A 16,561-nucleotide genomic window follows, 5' to 3' on the forward strand; every position below is an offset into this window, starting at 1 on the left:
ATTCTCAGCGCGCGTGATCTATAAATCACGAATCGAAACATCGGCGCTCGTCGATGAGATCGAAGCGGTTAGACTGTTGCGTGCAAGCTTTGCGCCGCTGCTATCGCGATCGCGAGGAAATCGTCTCGTCGCGCCGATCTGAAGGTGCCGAGTGATGAAATCTCTGCTCCTCGAAGACTCGTCCATCAACGGAATGACGTGGAATTAGTAGCTCGGAATGGGATGGTAATTGGAAATTCGAATTTCAACCAACCGCGTGTTTCAACCAAACACGATCGATGCGTCGGCTTCGGGGGAGAATTAGCGGTGGTGAAAGGCAGCGAGAACAGAATATAGTTCTTTTCTCGGCGATTTTATTCGCGACGTCGTTTTTCGCTCGAAACCTTTCATCGCTTTATAATTCTCATCGCGCAATGAATGGTATATATATCGGTGTACATGAGCAAAGTAAAATTGATACTCGTAGAAACGGGCACTCCTTCGAATTAATATTCTTGACGTTTATTTTATTCAGTCTTCTTTATATTGGAGATAAAATTCGAATTATTGTCATTAATAAATTCGAATTATTGTCATTAATAAATTAATGGTTCTTTTATACACATAAATATCTTTTCTTTTTCTCTGCAAAGTTTCTTGTGTATCATATATCAATAGTTATTTGTTGCTATTAAAGATGTACTCAGAAATTTTGAAACATTTTAAATATTTGAAACAAAGAAATTCTTAAAAGTTTTTATTAGTTCAAAGAAAAAGAAAAATTTCTCTCAGAAATTAATATTATTATAATGTGACATAAAAAAATAAAGTATAAAAATTTAATTATTAATGAGATTGCACGTGTCGAAGTCACTTTCCATTAGTAATCGGCGCAGCGAGGTTTCAATATCCGGACATTTAGCATCATGATCAATAGATCACTGCAGTATTTTAAACGAACGCGAGCATACTCTATAAAACGCAATGTCAAGAATTCGAATCGGAAAAAACTTTGAGAAGACGGCAGCTCTTCAAGCTAGACTTTCATTGAGCGATATATAAAACCGGCATTCGTGAATAAATACTTCATTGCGGAAGTACAAAGTTTTAAATATTCATGGGACAGCTCGCTATCTTTCTATATCTCCTCTTTCTCTATTTCTTATCTCTAATTTTTGATTGAGCTATGATCATCGCGAAAACGCTCACATCTCTTATTATCGCAAGTATGTTCCTATTAGACATCGCGGTAAATTCTTTGTATTATCTTGATCCGCTCGGTCCGAGACATACTTTTCATTTTTATCAATGGTTATCGCGAAGACCGATTATGACATGTTTATAAATTTCCGATTCGATGAGAGATCGTAAAAATATGTAAAATTGAAGAGTAGTTTAATTAAATATGATCTTAATTCTCTCATTATATGTCTATTCAAGTATATCTAAGTGTACATTAGATCGCGCTTTGATAGCATCGCTGTCGACCAAGCAGTTACGGTGAAAACCGAGATGTGCATATTTTTAAACATCCGGCATAAATGCATTCGCTGCGCGCAGCTGGATTCTGCCTTGCTAATTGTCCGCAAAGAGAGAGAAACGACTTCTCGATAAATATTTAACTGCCGCTATACCACTTTCTACAAAGTAGCTATTATGCTCGCTGCAACGTATCGAGCTACCGTTTGAACTCTCGGGCCGGAAGCAAAACGCGATTTCAAGATCGATAACGCGACGGTCGGCGCATCGCGTCGCGATATAATTTGCGATTACGATTCAACCGTCAGATTTAACCCTCGCGATTCTTTAATGGCCAATAGCATTCGATTTCGAGCGCGACGAGAAATAGGCGCACCGTTAATTAATTATCCGACGAGTCGTTAAGGGCAAATAGCGAGCGCGATCATTGCTCGCTCAATCCCGGCTCGACGTAATTAAGTTTGCCGGTTTGAATTACGCTCGAGTGGCAAGCGCGACTCGTCGCGGATAGACATCCATTCGCCGCCTTCCACCCGGTTTTCTTTCCAACGTGCTCGACGTTACATCCATCGGTCTAACCGCACCTCGCCTTAGCGCGTTAATCTCCTTCGACACATCGTCCACGGGGCTTATGCGTGAAGATGCCCGGCGACTTCATCGAGAGAGACCATCGATCTTTACGACCGGCTTACTCGTCGCTCGGTGGTGCTGCTGGTCGCGCGCAATTATCTTTATACCGTACGACAATTGAGTTTCGCTTACGAGAGAATAGCATATCTTGCATACCTGTGCAAACGCATCTGGCGTTCTTATCGATTCGTTTCGTTTTTCCCACGGCGTCGAAACCGCCGGAGATGTCGTTCCTTCACGTTTACGCCGCGAATAGATCAATTGGACTTTCGCTCGATCATCGAATCAAAGTACGAGTACAAGCGAGAACGCTCACTTTGTTCCTCTTTTATTTAATCATTCTGAAAACAACAGTTGCAGTGATTTGATAATCTCTCTCTCTCTCTCTCTCTCTCTCTCTCTCTCTCTCTCTCTCTCTCTCTCTCTCTTTCTTTCTCCTTTTTTCTAGGAAATTAATCTTTTTAACGTGATATATGCTCAAACATGTATCGAAAGAAAAAGATGTTAAACGAATCGTCAAATTTGGGAACGCGATCTTAAGGATCATACGGGCAACGGTTAACTGAAAGCTTTCTGGCGCAGCTCTTTGATCTTGATGAAACGATCCATTATTAATGCGAAATTGAAAATAACAAGAAATTGGAAATGGTGGTGGTACAAAGAAGCGGTACGATTTAAGATCGGGCACGCGTGATCGACCGCCATTACGGTTCCGCGTTGGAGGTTAATGCCGAGAGAAGTTGATCGTTAGCCGCGCGTACGATCGCGTTCCTTCGGGGATACTATATCGCGCGGCATTATACTGCGGCACGACCGAATCGAATTAAGAAGGCAAAAATCGTACCGAGTTCAGAGCGCGCCGCGCGCGCAAAGTGGAACGATAGGCGATTTAACGGACAGCACGCGTGATCGGTCGCAATCACGCGCCTGCTTTAAAGGTTAATGCCGGGACGGCAGAAAAATGCTGGAATTAATGCGTCGCGTGTGCTACTGGTTGCGTGCTGGATGACCATTTCTGGCGACGAGTACGGTTGGAAAAAAAGTACTCCTCGGCGAAAGAGTAACGCCGAGCGTCTAATGATTCCCGACGCGCCTCCAAACTATCGCCAGCTAACTTTCGATGAGCATTTATACGCCTTGTTTTTGCTAATGTCCGTACTAATTTTAACATTGCCGTGTCGTATCGAGAGAGAACGAGTCTCGTAAATAGAAGCGAGTGAAACAAACGGCGAGCTAACATTTTATTTTTATTTATTCCTTTGCGTACGAATGCGAATATGTTTATTATTAGATTCGTTATAGAGACTTTTATCTAGAAATAAAAACGATGATATCACGTTCGACACACTCGACGAAGCTTGTTTTCCAAGCGAACTCGCGTTCTAAGGCGCGAAGGAATGCGATAATTAATTACTATAATTAATTACCATCGTCGCGGAGGATCTCCTCCTTCGCTGAAATTAAATGTATCGCCCACGCTACGCGGTCTCATCCTTCCGACGAGATAGCACTTTCCGCGCGCGTTCCCAGCGCGCGGCGTGGAAAAACGCTCGGTTCCGCAATGATAATATCGCGAGTTGTTGCGCGCGTGCGCGCACGCGCGCATACCGGTTATCGCGCGGAATATCAGCTGATAACATCGGAACAAGTGCTCGCACACCCCCACGGACGCGAAGGCACACACCTTGCGTCTATCCGGACGAGGATGTGCACGAGGAGGAGAATTTACCCTCCGCGCCGGAATCCTGCCTTTTCCCTCGTCGTGTATGTAAGCATCGCATCGTCGGATATCCGCGTGCGCGTACGTGTGTGCATGCGAACCACCGCGGCCGGTGCATCTCGAGCGTCTCTTATGGGCCGCGCTGGCGTTGCACCATAATATTATTAGATAAACGGCGCGCCGCTAGATAGTGTACGCTTCTATATGGTTTACATAAGCGACTGTGACCCCTCGCCTCGCAAGGGCCACTTCTTCCTCCTCCTCTTTTTCTTCCTCTTCTTGCTCTTCCTCCTCCTACTCCGCCTTCCTTCTGTTTCACGGTGAAACATCGCGCCGCGTTGCATAGAGGAGGCCTTGCCTTCGCAACACGCCGGCGTGGCAAGCGACAAGTGCGATCCACCGCGTCTTCCTCCGCCACGTCCTCCTCCTTCCGCACGATTCTCCTTATCCTCCTCCGAGACCCTCGCGCCGTCTCCTTCCACTTCCCCGTCGTTCATCTACGAAGGGTTAATGGGGTTTCACGGAAATTGCTTCGCGCCTAGCGACAGATAGAAACCGCACGCGAAATCCGCCGCGAAACGAGATTCTCATCAGGAACAATGCGGTGAATTGCGGGAAGGGAGTTTAAGGAGAGGCGGAACTATTATTATAATGCTGGAAACGTGAAGTTTGTCAATTTAAATTTTTTTCTGGCGGATTAATAGTCCGATTAAGACAATTAAGCCACATATTTGTACGTTTAATTTACAATTTCATTTTCTTTTCTCATTTCCAATCTTCGTATAGTCGTTATATATATAATATATACAGTTATGTCTCGTTAAGTTTTTAAGAAAATTTGTCATTCTCTCGACCGAGTAAAAATGATTGATAATTCTTTATATGAAAATAGAACAAATTTAAAAACGGAAGTGAAATTACATGTATATGGGATACATACATATAAAACGAAATTGAATAATTGCAAACATTTGGATTACACGTATAACACACGATGAAGAAATATACTTTGAACTTTATTGTTACATGATACAAATGTTTATACTTAAATAGTTTGCATATTAAAATATCAATTTAATTGTTATCTAAAATATGTTACAACATTAAAAATACTTTTATAATTCTTAGTTTTTTTTAATAAACTCATGTAATTTCTTTTAATTATTTCTATATTTTTTTTAATTTCTTTTTCATAAACAAAATTATATTTCGATAATATATAATACGCTTCTTAAGAATTTTATTCCTACGAAAATTTATATTGCAAGTTCTATAATATCGTAAATAAAGAATTGATTTTTTAAATATCTACATAGTTGAGAAATATCTCCACAATTCGCTTTTAAGATGTTGGAGATTTAAAAAATCATTTTTAATAGATCAGTCTCGATCGAAATGCGAGACCGACGAGGAAGAAAGTCATCGGCGGCGCTGCACAGATTTCCGCCAGACTGGACGTGATCGAGAAGTCAATATCGAACGAGCTTGCTCGTTCTCGGCCACGAGGAAGAAACGATCCGCCTAATGAACCGATCGCTGTATCGATTAACGCCGGTTGAGACCGATTGGTTGCGTGTCTCGTCAAATTTGTCAATGGGTGCGAACCTGCCACCGACATAACGGTCTCAAGCGCTCGAGCGCAACTATTTTACGAAACTAGACACTTGGAATGTGGGGAGAATACGAGGATAGAAAGAGGCGGTCGAAAAAAAGTGTAATGGAACGAGAAAGGTGAAAAAGAAATAAAGTGGTGATTAGAGGCATGATGCGACAAGGACGTTACAAATTGCCATGTTTGATTATAGCATGAACGAAAGATTGGCGTGAGTAAAAAGTGCTTAACAAAAAGTGCAGTCAAATAGCAACGGGGCTTCACTGATTACGCTATGTCTGCCTCGTGTTAAAAAAAGACTCATCAGAACTAAATGGCGCTTTCTTACCAGCTAATTTGCTCATACATTTTAATATTGTCTCTTTTGTCAGAATCGTCGTAAACCTAATTACTTATTCATATGCGGCACATACATAAATTAATAATTTTCTAGCTTCAAGTGTATCTCTCAGATTTCGCATAATTTTTCACTTTCGCAAAATTAAATTAATGTAGAGAAATCATGATCATCGCGAAATATCGAAACGAATCGAGAATGTGGAATGGGTAAACGGAATTCAACATCATGTCTTGCTCTACTCGTGTATGTACGTTCATCAAGTGTATTCGCGGAAAAGATTTCAGTATCGTCGCTCCACGTCGACATGCACGTACATGCCGGCCAATCAGTAATTTACGATCATCGAAGGGCGCTAAAAGCATCCAGGCTGAGTCTCTTAAATGCAAGCTATAGCGTTTGCTCCTCGGGACGTCTTCTCTTCCACCCTTTCTTCGCCCTTTCTTTCTTTATCTTTTACGTTCCTCTTCTCGTACATGTCGTACGTTATACGTGCACACACGTAAACTCACGCGAGTACACGCGTACACGTGCATAAGTGAGGCGTCTTAATACATACGAGAGACTCTTGAGGAACGAAGCCGCTCGACGCGGCCCAATTACTTTAAATTGAGTTATAACCGGATCAAATTGCCGATAATTGGCGATTGCATAGCTTAATCGGGTGCCAGGCCTCCTCTCGTCTCTCCCTCCCTCGATTCCATCGAGCCGACACCGTCAACGAACGCGCCGCGTAGCTCTTTACCTCTCATCCTCTCATTTGACGTTGTTCACCTTGTGTATGAAGTTATTTTGCAAAGTGGTTTTCAAAAGAGAGGGTGGGCGTGCAGAGAAGAGAACAATGAACGAGAGAGACGGAATGAGGGCAAGAGGTTTCTTTTCGCGAGCGAGCGAGCGAGCGCACGCGTTCGTTCTTATCCTTCGACAATACAAATTGCTGATTATGCGCCCGGCTTTTATGTGCCTTCTAATTGGACCGCTTCGGCTCTTGGGAAAGATCGACCGATCGCACGATCGGCCCTCGTTAACCCCTAACGCTCTACGTGCACGCCAGGGATCTGTATAAGCCGTACATATACTTCACAGCGAAGTCTATCGGTACCGACGATAGCCCTCGCGTCGCACTCAACAACGTGGTTTCCTCTCGACTTGTTTATGACATCGTGAAATTAATCGCATCAGAGAAGTTCGCGAATTAAAAAAATTTTTCCTCCTTTTTCTTATCATGATTATTATATTTTTACGATAAGAATTGTGGAAAAGAGATATAGAATTTTTTGAGAAATTTTTAGAAAAAGATTCGCACAAATGCGGAAATTATAATATTTAATCTGAAGCTTACCATGCATTGCATAGATATATATTTAATCAGATGTGATCGTAACTTTAATCTGAGTATGACTTAATCACCGCAGACTTAATCGTTTATTTTTACAGTTAATCGAGCGTGGTTTATTGTTATAGTTATGAGTATTTCTGCTCTTATATATATTGTATGTATATTTCTTATGTCATGTATGTAACGGGCATATTCAAAATTGCAACGATAATATCTCTCGAAGTCTCGTAACTAATTTGAGTAGAACGTATGTATAGAGGAAATACATGTGCCGTTACGCCAAGCATCATATGTACGATATAAATGTGTTATTCAAATGCCGCGAAAGATTGATATTGCTTCATCGCCGAAACGTGTCGACATCAGGCACACGATTACGATTCCACACGAAATCTATTTTTTACTGCGCGCGCGATGTGCCTGTCGTCGGTTCCGGCGAAATTTTTATAAACGAAATGGATAGAACCACTTTGTAAAACCGTCAACAGTTCTAGGGATTAATAATTACGCGGTGACACGGCTCATTACTCATGGTCGCGACGGTGGTTTTACGTGAACACCGCGATTTGCGCAATCAATTAGCGCGTCATTACGGTTGTCTCTTCGAGTTATTAATCTACTTAATCAGGAAACGAATAAGTGAAAAAAAGAACGAGAAATCGTGCAGAACGGCAAGTCGCGCGTGAGATCATCGACGATTTCTTACCAGGAGTCGGTGCCGCTGTCTAGAGCGGAAGCGAGTTGTCGTCGACTATCGCGTTCACTGCGCTATCTCGTCTTTCGTGTCCCAAGAGAGCCATTGGCATTCTACTTGACGCATTATGCCCGCACGATCTGTTGCGTCCCTCTCTTGTTGTCACCGCTTCGGGAGATTGCCGAACGTGTATCTTTCGCGAATTGCTTCGAAGAGAAAGCGACCAGTGTTTCCACTAAAGTCCAAACCACTGTGGTCCAATTCCGATAAATTTCATGATTCATTCATGATTTATTCTATCGATTTTAAATTATTTATGTAGGTATACATTTTTTAAAATAATCGACGCGTCGCATAACTGTTATAATTATAATGAATATAATTAGATGATTTTTAGATAATATTAGATAATTTAAAATCGAATTTTGAAAAATCTAGGAAATATTTTGATGCCTATTTTTTTTAATATCTTGTATCATTTCGTTTATTACAATTAATAAAAGTCTAACGTTAGTGAAATTCGAAATTAATAGGATTGCCCATAGACATATTAACATAGACTGCTTATAAGAAAGTGGGGGATGTCCTCCTGAGAGAAAAGGATAGCATAAATTTACTTGAGTTGTCTGTCTTTTTCTGACACACGCATGATGCAATTTCAAATTATTAAATCACGCATACTGATGCGCTGGCACGTTGATTAGAAAAAGATAGATGCAAATAAATTCATGCTCTCCTTTTCTCTCAGGAAGACACTCCAACTTCGGGCTTCACTGCCTCATTAGCAGTTTATGGAATTGCCTATTTATCGTTAGATTGGAATATTAAAAAAAAATAAAACACTGTTATTATTATACATATATACATATATACAGTTGGATTTAATTTCAAATTGACTTCGATACGATTTCTTTGTAATGAATTTTTTGGTACCGTGATAATAACAACACATATGTGAATACAAATACAAAATTTTCACAAATTTTTCTCTATATAAAAGCCTTATTAAGAAAGTCTAATATTAAAAAAAAGTCATGTCTTTTCTCAACTTAAATTTTACCTAACTATATTATATAAAAACCTATTATATAAAAAATTTAAAATAACTTAATAAAGACGATTAAAGATAATACAGATAATTAACAATATTTACATCGAGCTAAAATTAATAACAAATATTTTCTATTTACTATTATACATTACAAATTGTTTGCACTAAGCGAATTTCTGTAACACAAATAGAACAAATAGTATTAGCATTCAATCACTCTTTACGTTTTCGTACATATTCTTCGTACTCATTTCTCGAGATTTGCTCGTGTTAAAAGAAGTTTCTCTGTGCCGTCGCTACCGTTCTGGAAATTCGCTTTTGTTGCGATTGAGTCACTTGCATCGAGTTATTTATCGATATTTTATTCGCGCCGAGAGAGTCGCGCACGCACAAATGGTTAAAATTGTTCTTGTACACAAGTGTTGCTCAACTCATGCCTAGAGTCATGACGAATTGAAGCGATTGCTTATTGCTTGATTGGAGTAACCAGTCGCAATGACGACGCACTGTTTCAAGTCTCTCGTTTGTTATCCTCATTAATACATATGCGTGCACATATAGGCAGACATTTAAGTGCATAGCTACACCTATGTATGCGTTGGAAATAGTATAAATAATAACATTATCCATCAATAATATAAATCTTTTGTAACCTTATACTGCATGTTTTTACATGCAATAATTATCATCGATCTACATAAGAAAAAAAAACACATGGTTTCGTTTAAAAAAGCAAAATTTTGAAGATTTTTCCTATTTTTAAAAACAACAGACAGAGATTTCAATGTTTTCATTTAATTGTGTCACCTTGAATATATCTATGATCTACTTATATGTATGTAAATATATTTAAAAAATCTTTGGATTTATAATTAATAGTAAATCAATCATTTGAATCAAATATATCAGTCAGTTCAATTTATGACAAATGATGTAGCCTATTCTTTGCAGAATATACGAAACCTGTGCAACAATATGAAAAAGAAATGAACATAATTTTTAGATTGTTTTTTTTCACAATTTTTTGTATATCCTAATTATAATTTCCTAAAAATATATAATTACACACACACTCAAATAAATATAATTATTTATAAATTCTAACACGTGTTATGTAAAAAAATATACATTATATAAGCCTAATTTAAAAATTTAGATGTTCAAACAAGAATACAATCTAAAAAAATTAAATAACTATAAGAAATTAGGCTCTGTATATTAAAATGTAAACTTAAATTTAAACGGGCCATCAGAGCCAAACGCAGATGGTAGTGCGTAAGTTCAACGAGAATTAAGTTTTCGTTGAAATTTATTTATGTGCACAAGGCACAATATATACCAGCGGAAGATGGGATTATACTTTAATTTAATATATATTTGTAGGCGAGAAGTATCGAGTTGAAGGGTCTGAATAGCTCAGTGGTAAGAGCAGTCGCCCGGCAAGCGAAAGACTCGGGTTCGATCCCGATTCAGCGACTTTCAGCCCGATATTTTTCTCGCCTACAACTATAGGGGAGAAATAGAGGGATAATAATTAAATAATTTCTCGAATTGAGAATTATTTAAAATTTGCTTGGTATTGTACCAAGAAAATGTTGTGCCCTGTGCACACAAATAAATTTCAACGAAAACTTAATTCTCGTTGAACTTTTAAGAATTGAGCGTTAAATTGAGGGGATTTATTCCGGATGAGCTGTCGCTATCGTTTATCCAATCTTCTCTCTTTCTCTTCTTCCTCTTTTCCGATGACTCATTAAACTGCGACGAGCTGCTACTTGACCGCATGCTGAGGTCTATCGGTTTGTCTGTCGGTTCATCTGTCGGTTCGTCTGCCGGTTCGTCTTTCGGTTCATCGGTAAGAGTATCAGGACTAGGCCATGAATAGTCGTCATCCTTTACCGATGCAGCCCATGTGTTAAAACTTGGCGTTGAATTTAAATATGACGAATTATTTAAATAAGAAGTATGAGCGTTCATGAGCATCGAACTTTCATTTATCGATGGCGTCGAGTTGGACAGCGCTCGCTCTTCTATTTTGTGGATGAGTGTTGGTGAAACTCGGGTCGAACTGTCCTTAGACTCCACATCACTGGTTTCGCTGTCGGATATTATTTTTGGCGTTGATTCCGTGAGCGATTGATAAGACGATGATGCAACTTGACTCAATGTGGAAAATATGATATGAGACAGCCGCTGCCGATGCATGAAGTGCCAGTTGTGCGAATAAAGTTGGTTATTGTGAGAATTCGCGGTATTGTTGGCATGATTTTCGTGAGTCGATGCAGCGTCATTCTTATCATCAAAAACGGAAGATAAAGGAGGTAAACTTCTTAAATTGAAAGATGAACCGGGGTGGGATCTTTCGCTCGATTTATCTTCATCCTCTTGTTCTTGCAATGCGTAGCTCTCCTTAAACGAATTTGAACGTCGGCCATAGCGTGAGCCTGACTTGGACATACCGGCTAATAAGCATTTTTGCAGTCGGCAAGCTTTGCAGGATGTACGATTCTTCTTGTTAATCTCGCAATTGCCGCCGTTCTTACATCTTGACACACTAGTCTGGTTGTTATATGTGCGACCGAAGAATGACTGTAACAGAAGGTTATGATAATTGCTGTTAATCGCCTATATAAAATTTAAATTATATCAGAATTATGTCTTTCATTTTATTAGAAATTTTGGAGCATTACATGAAAAAGTCTTTATGCAAAAAATCGCAAATTTATTATCGCAATTACAACGTTAAATTATCAATTTCGTAACGCATTCAAAATTCTTGATAATACTTTGAGATTTACCCCACTGAAAACCACATAGCGAGATTAAGGAACAGAATATTTTGCTGACGCATCTGTAGAAATTAATGCATGCTCGTTAAATTGATCTACAAATGTATCGCCGCACCGGACATTTATAATGGTCTTACAATAATCAATTGATTATGAATTTTCGCGCGAGATCTCTCGGTCCAACCTTTGACCTTTGACATGTCGAGGAATCGCACAATCGCACAGCGCGAAGTGGCACATCCGTATAAATTAATCGGATTATCGAGACAAACGAAGAGCATTATCACGATCGAGGACCGCGCCGTACTTTCACGCCGGATATTACCAGATACGTCCACGAGAAACCTCCATACGACCGAACCATATAAAGGGTCGACGGTCTCTCTCTCGGTGCCCGCGTGTAAGCCACGCGCGTTTCTACCGGATTAAACGTCAGGGTTTAATGTTACGCGCGTCACGTGAATTAGCATGCCTGCGCCCTGCGCCTAGAAGAAAGGCGCGCGCGAGGAAGAAAGAGAGGGAGAGGATGACGAGGAGGATACGCGAAGGACGAAGGGAGTAAAGAAATGGAGAAAGAACGGAAAGACGAGGAGGAAGAGATAGAGTATATACGTGGCGCGGCCGCTCGTAAAGTTAAACGCCTGTCGGCCGACGATAAAACTGCCTCGAGAAAACCCCGCTGCTTCTCGAAAGGCGCTCGCACGGTCATCGAGTACTAATTTACGACGCGACCTCGCAATTTTTCGCCGCTTCACACCCTCCAGAAATTTCGAAACATGTCGAAAAATGCGAGCACAGCATCAACAATCGATAGATTGACTAGGCGTCCCATTCGCTTAAATTTCCAACACTACTTAAGTAAGTGTTGGGGAAACTTCTGATCGATTTGATAATAAGAAAGATATATATATATTTTTTTTTCTCTAAACATGAAAAGTAATCAAAGATAAAATTAATTTTAATTCAAAAATTTTAACAGTTTATGTAATATACTGTATAATAGCACATAATAACACATAAATGTGTTTTCAAAAATATATATATTTTTATCTTTCTTTTTCTTTCTTTAAAAACACATAATACAGTAAATTATTATTATATTATTAAATATTATATTATTTAGAAAATAATATTACATATTATACGTATATAAAAGAAAATGCAAAAAGAATTTAAAAAAAAATAAAAAAATATCTATGCTAATATTCATGTTTATAAAGTGGATTCGTCATAAATTAAGTCAACATTAATATTAAATCTGAAGATTAAATCTAAATATGTTTACTTTCTCCATTTATTCTATCCAAATAATTATTCCAACTTTATCCTCAAATATATTTAGGTCTGGCTTTTATGAGACTTCCTTAATGATTGCGATCGTCTTGTTAAAATATAGTTACTGCATACATTAGAACTGTTTCGAGATTACGAGATCTACGCAACTTCGCGTATCCGCGTTCTCACGTTTCCCCATTGTTAAATCATTACGTCACGATCGATTAGCGCGCGCGTGTTACGGAATAAGAAGCGGAAGATAAGACGTAAAAAGTCACCGTGTCGTGTCATCGTCGCGGAGGCTGCTGCGGAAGGACGCGGATTTCGCGAACTCCGTCTGACCGAAGAACCACGTGGGCGAGTTGGTAACAGTCCAAAATCCTAAAAAGCTCGTGTGTGTAACGGTACGAAATGATTCGATATGTTTTGATTGGGAATAACGAATCATTCGATGAAGTGTTCACGGCGATCACATTTACGACCTACATATCGGTGTCGGTAATATTCGATGATTCGTTGGACTTCCGGATGATCGTCGCATTTATGTCATCGTTTGAATCATCCGGAATTATAGAATTATTGAAAAAACTCGTGCGCTTGTTCGCAAGTAATTCATAGGACTTTCCGATGATCAGTAAAAGCATTTATCGCTCAGTTATGTAAACATCTATAAAATATATGCATCATCGCAATGTAATCGTTAAATGATGCTTTCAGACTATTTATTAGCCAGAAATATAATTACCATATATTTGATATTTTCGGGTCATTTCGCGATTGAGAAGTATACAATTTATCCTGTGAAAATCGAACAATCAAAAAATAAATTTTATAAATATATTCCTATTTAATAATAGCATGATTGATATCTTGCAATAAATCTATTTAGTATATATGTACAATAAATCTATTATCTAAGGATTTAAGAAGATTAGGGTTGAGAAATTCATAAATTTATAACCAGAACACAATTGTTCGAAAAAATTCACACTCGATCAAGAGAAATCATGCGTGAGAGATACGTCTGCACGCAACGAAGTTTCCGCTCATTTTATCTACATATCGATTTGTCAACGTACTCGGTTTATTCGCTCGAATCGTTCGCGCGATGTAATTGATCCGGCGATGCGATTCTGCCATATCGGGCTCTGAATCGCCCACGGAATCGGGAAAAGTGGCGACATTCTTCAAGCGCAGCGGATGACCGTCTTTCGCGAATAGCGATTGCGTCGCCGGATTCCCCGAGCAGCAGCAGGTCGTCGTACACTCACTCGGTCAGTTACGTACGGATAGTCGGGCAGTTGTCCCCCGACAAAGGGGGACAACGGGATTCGCGGGATTGCGTAACGTCGTGCGTGCGAGCGCGTGTTCGGCTCGGCTTTGCAAGTTTTTGCACAGTTTGGTTACTCGTCCGGTCGTTGGTCGTACACGGGGTTCAGCCAAGATTGGCGAACGACGACACAACGATGCAATAGCGATTGCAGCAGTAATAGTAACGTCGACAACACAACGGCAAAACGATCGATCCAGAACGGTAGAGAACGTACGCCATTTAGGGGCGCGTGCGACAAATCCGTCGAGAGCAGCTGAGATTATCTCAAATCAATCGGCACGCCCGGAATCCTAGACCGATTTGTAACGCCATAAAACAACGCGGAGAAATCAGAATCGTCCGTGATCGTGAAAAGGAATGAGAAACGACTTATAGAAAGTGAATGCGGCTTTGGATTGAATCCCTCGATTGATATACTTTAATAAATAATTAATAAATTAAAAGTAATTAAATAATGGAGAATTATAGAGCAAAAGACATACGGAATGCACGATAAAATGACATTAATGACGATGTGATAATAAATTATTTTTGATATATGTATAATATTGTAATGTACGATATTACATGATAATGATTACGTTTCAATATATGAATATAAAAATGAAATATGAATATAAAAATATTTTCTTTTATATTTTATATTCATATGATTATAAAAAAACAATTGAAAAGAATCTTGTTGAGATGATGAGAAAGTAGAAAGAATAATTCTCGAACGAATTAGAGAAACAGAATATTTTCCCGGATGATGAGAATGTCATCATGGAATGGCATTCGGTAAGTCGATCAGCGGCGACAATTTTCCTCGATAATTTTCCTAGGAGGGAAAAAACGCGATAGTTTTCTACACGTGAGGAGAATAGAACGAGATTTCTTCGCATTTTATGCTGCCAAATGGGGAGCACGAACGATTCGAATCGCGTGATTCGAGTGTCGATTTATAGATCGGCGTTTCAGGAATTCAGTTTCCCGCGAGAACGATGAAAACGTATTGCCGGACCTTTATCCCGATTCTATGAATCGATTCCGCGAATGTGAATTATGTGCGCGTTTAACGCGGCTATTATTCGTGTAACGTTATGTATTTTTTCGCAATGAGCTAAGTAACGCGACAAATATAATTTTCGCTTTGATAACGCGACACGTAGATCGAAATATTTTTTCGCGATCTAATAACATTTAAATTTGTCTTTATATAAAGAGATCTTTATTATTTTTAAATATATCAAATATATTTTTATGAGCTTGATATATTAAATGTCATATCAACTTGATTTCAAAGAGATAAATCTATTTTTGATTTTATTAATATTGCCACGTAATCTTGCAGAAAGTAGGATATTACTAATGCTTCACGATTTTATGAATATAGAAATTTTGCATTAAACTTTTTATTTATACACATATAAAACATTACTATTTTTCAACATCAAATGTTACCAATACTTACCAGGACAATAAATCTCGTAGCTTGAATATCGTTAGATAAAAATTTTATTGTTTCACTAACATTCAAATTTCAATTTTATAATGATTTCATAAAATATAATACATGTATATATGTATCTGTCATTCTTGTCATAAAATATCGCTAAACGGTTAGTCCCACGCCAAGCGAAAACGTAATAGGCACCGAACGCGGCGATAGTCACGCTATTACCTAAAGGGACGATTAACCCCCACGAACGTGAACGACTCGCGAGGAAAAAGACGAAAATTACTTTTGGGAGAAGGAGCAAAGATACCGCGGTATTATCGGATTTCTCGTAAACGTTTTGCGAGAAAGCCTGTTGTGGCACATCTCGCACGGAATTCGGCGTGCAGCATCCGTCGTGCATCCGAGGTCACGGCACGAACGCGTGACACGGGGCGATGAGGTGAGTTAGGTGCGTGATTATATGTATATGTGTATATGTGCGCAGAGAGGGATCGGAGAGTCGAGACAGTCGACACGGCCACACCGCGACTCCAATAGCATCGCTGGCATAGCTGGACAGGCCATTTCACATTCCCACGTCCTTAATATAGATTGTTGATAGGCGCGAGCGAACGAGCGAGACGGGACGAACGGGAATATACATAATGGTACCGGGGTGATGGCGACGGAGGCGAGGGGAAGGGACGGGCGCGCGTTTGCAGGGTCACGGCGCGGAGTGCGGCGAGAGACGGATGGAAAGAAATGGACCGAGAGAGGAGACTTAGATGCGCCGCGAGTGCGACGAGAACGTGGTTCGTTGCGTTACGTCGCTGCCGGTAAGACGGAGAAAGGCGTCGCGGTACAGGTGCCTCGTCGAAGCGGACGAGAAAGAGAGAGAGAGAC

General features: G+C 39.6%; 1 protein-coding gene and 1 long non-coding RNA gene across 3 annotated transcripts in view; one reads left to right on the plus strand and one right to left on the minus strand.

Moving 5' to 3' along the window:
• The window catches only part of LOC145960214 (uncharacterized), a 264,245-nt gene that overhangs the window by 14,433 nt on the left and 233,251 nt on the right, over positions 1 to 16,561 (plus strand). The gene's annotated exons all lie outside the window — the stretch shown is intronic.
• Positions 8,653 to 16,561, minus strand: part of LOC145960213 (uncharacterized) — a 30,162-nt gene continuing 22,253 nt past the window's right edge. For both annotated transcript variants that reach the window (XM_083079477.1, XM_083079476.1), the window contains one exon: positions 8,653 to 11,430. In XM_083079477.1, coding sequence (XP_082935603.1) covers positions 10,492 to 11,430 — 939 coding nt within the window. In that variant the 3' untranslated portion in view covers positions 8,653 to 10,491. The remainder of the gene's footprint in view (positions 11,431 to 16,561) is intronic.

This window comes from Camponotus vicinus, unplaced genomic scaffold (assembly GCF_025532165.1).
Source record: "Camponotus vicinus isolate PSW18456_S1 unplaced genomic scaffold, iyCamVici1.0 SCAF_10, whole genome shotgun sequence".
In the NCBI taxonomy this organism is placed as follows: domain Eukaryota; kingdom Metazoa; phylum Arthropoda; class Insecta; order Hymenoptera; family Formicidae; genus Camponotus; species Camponotus vicinus.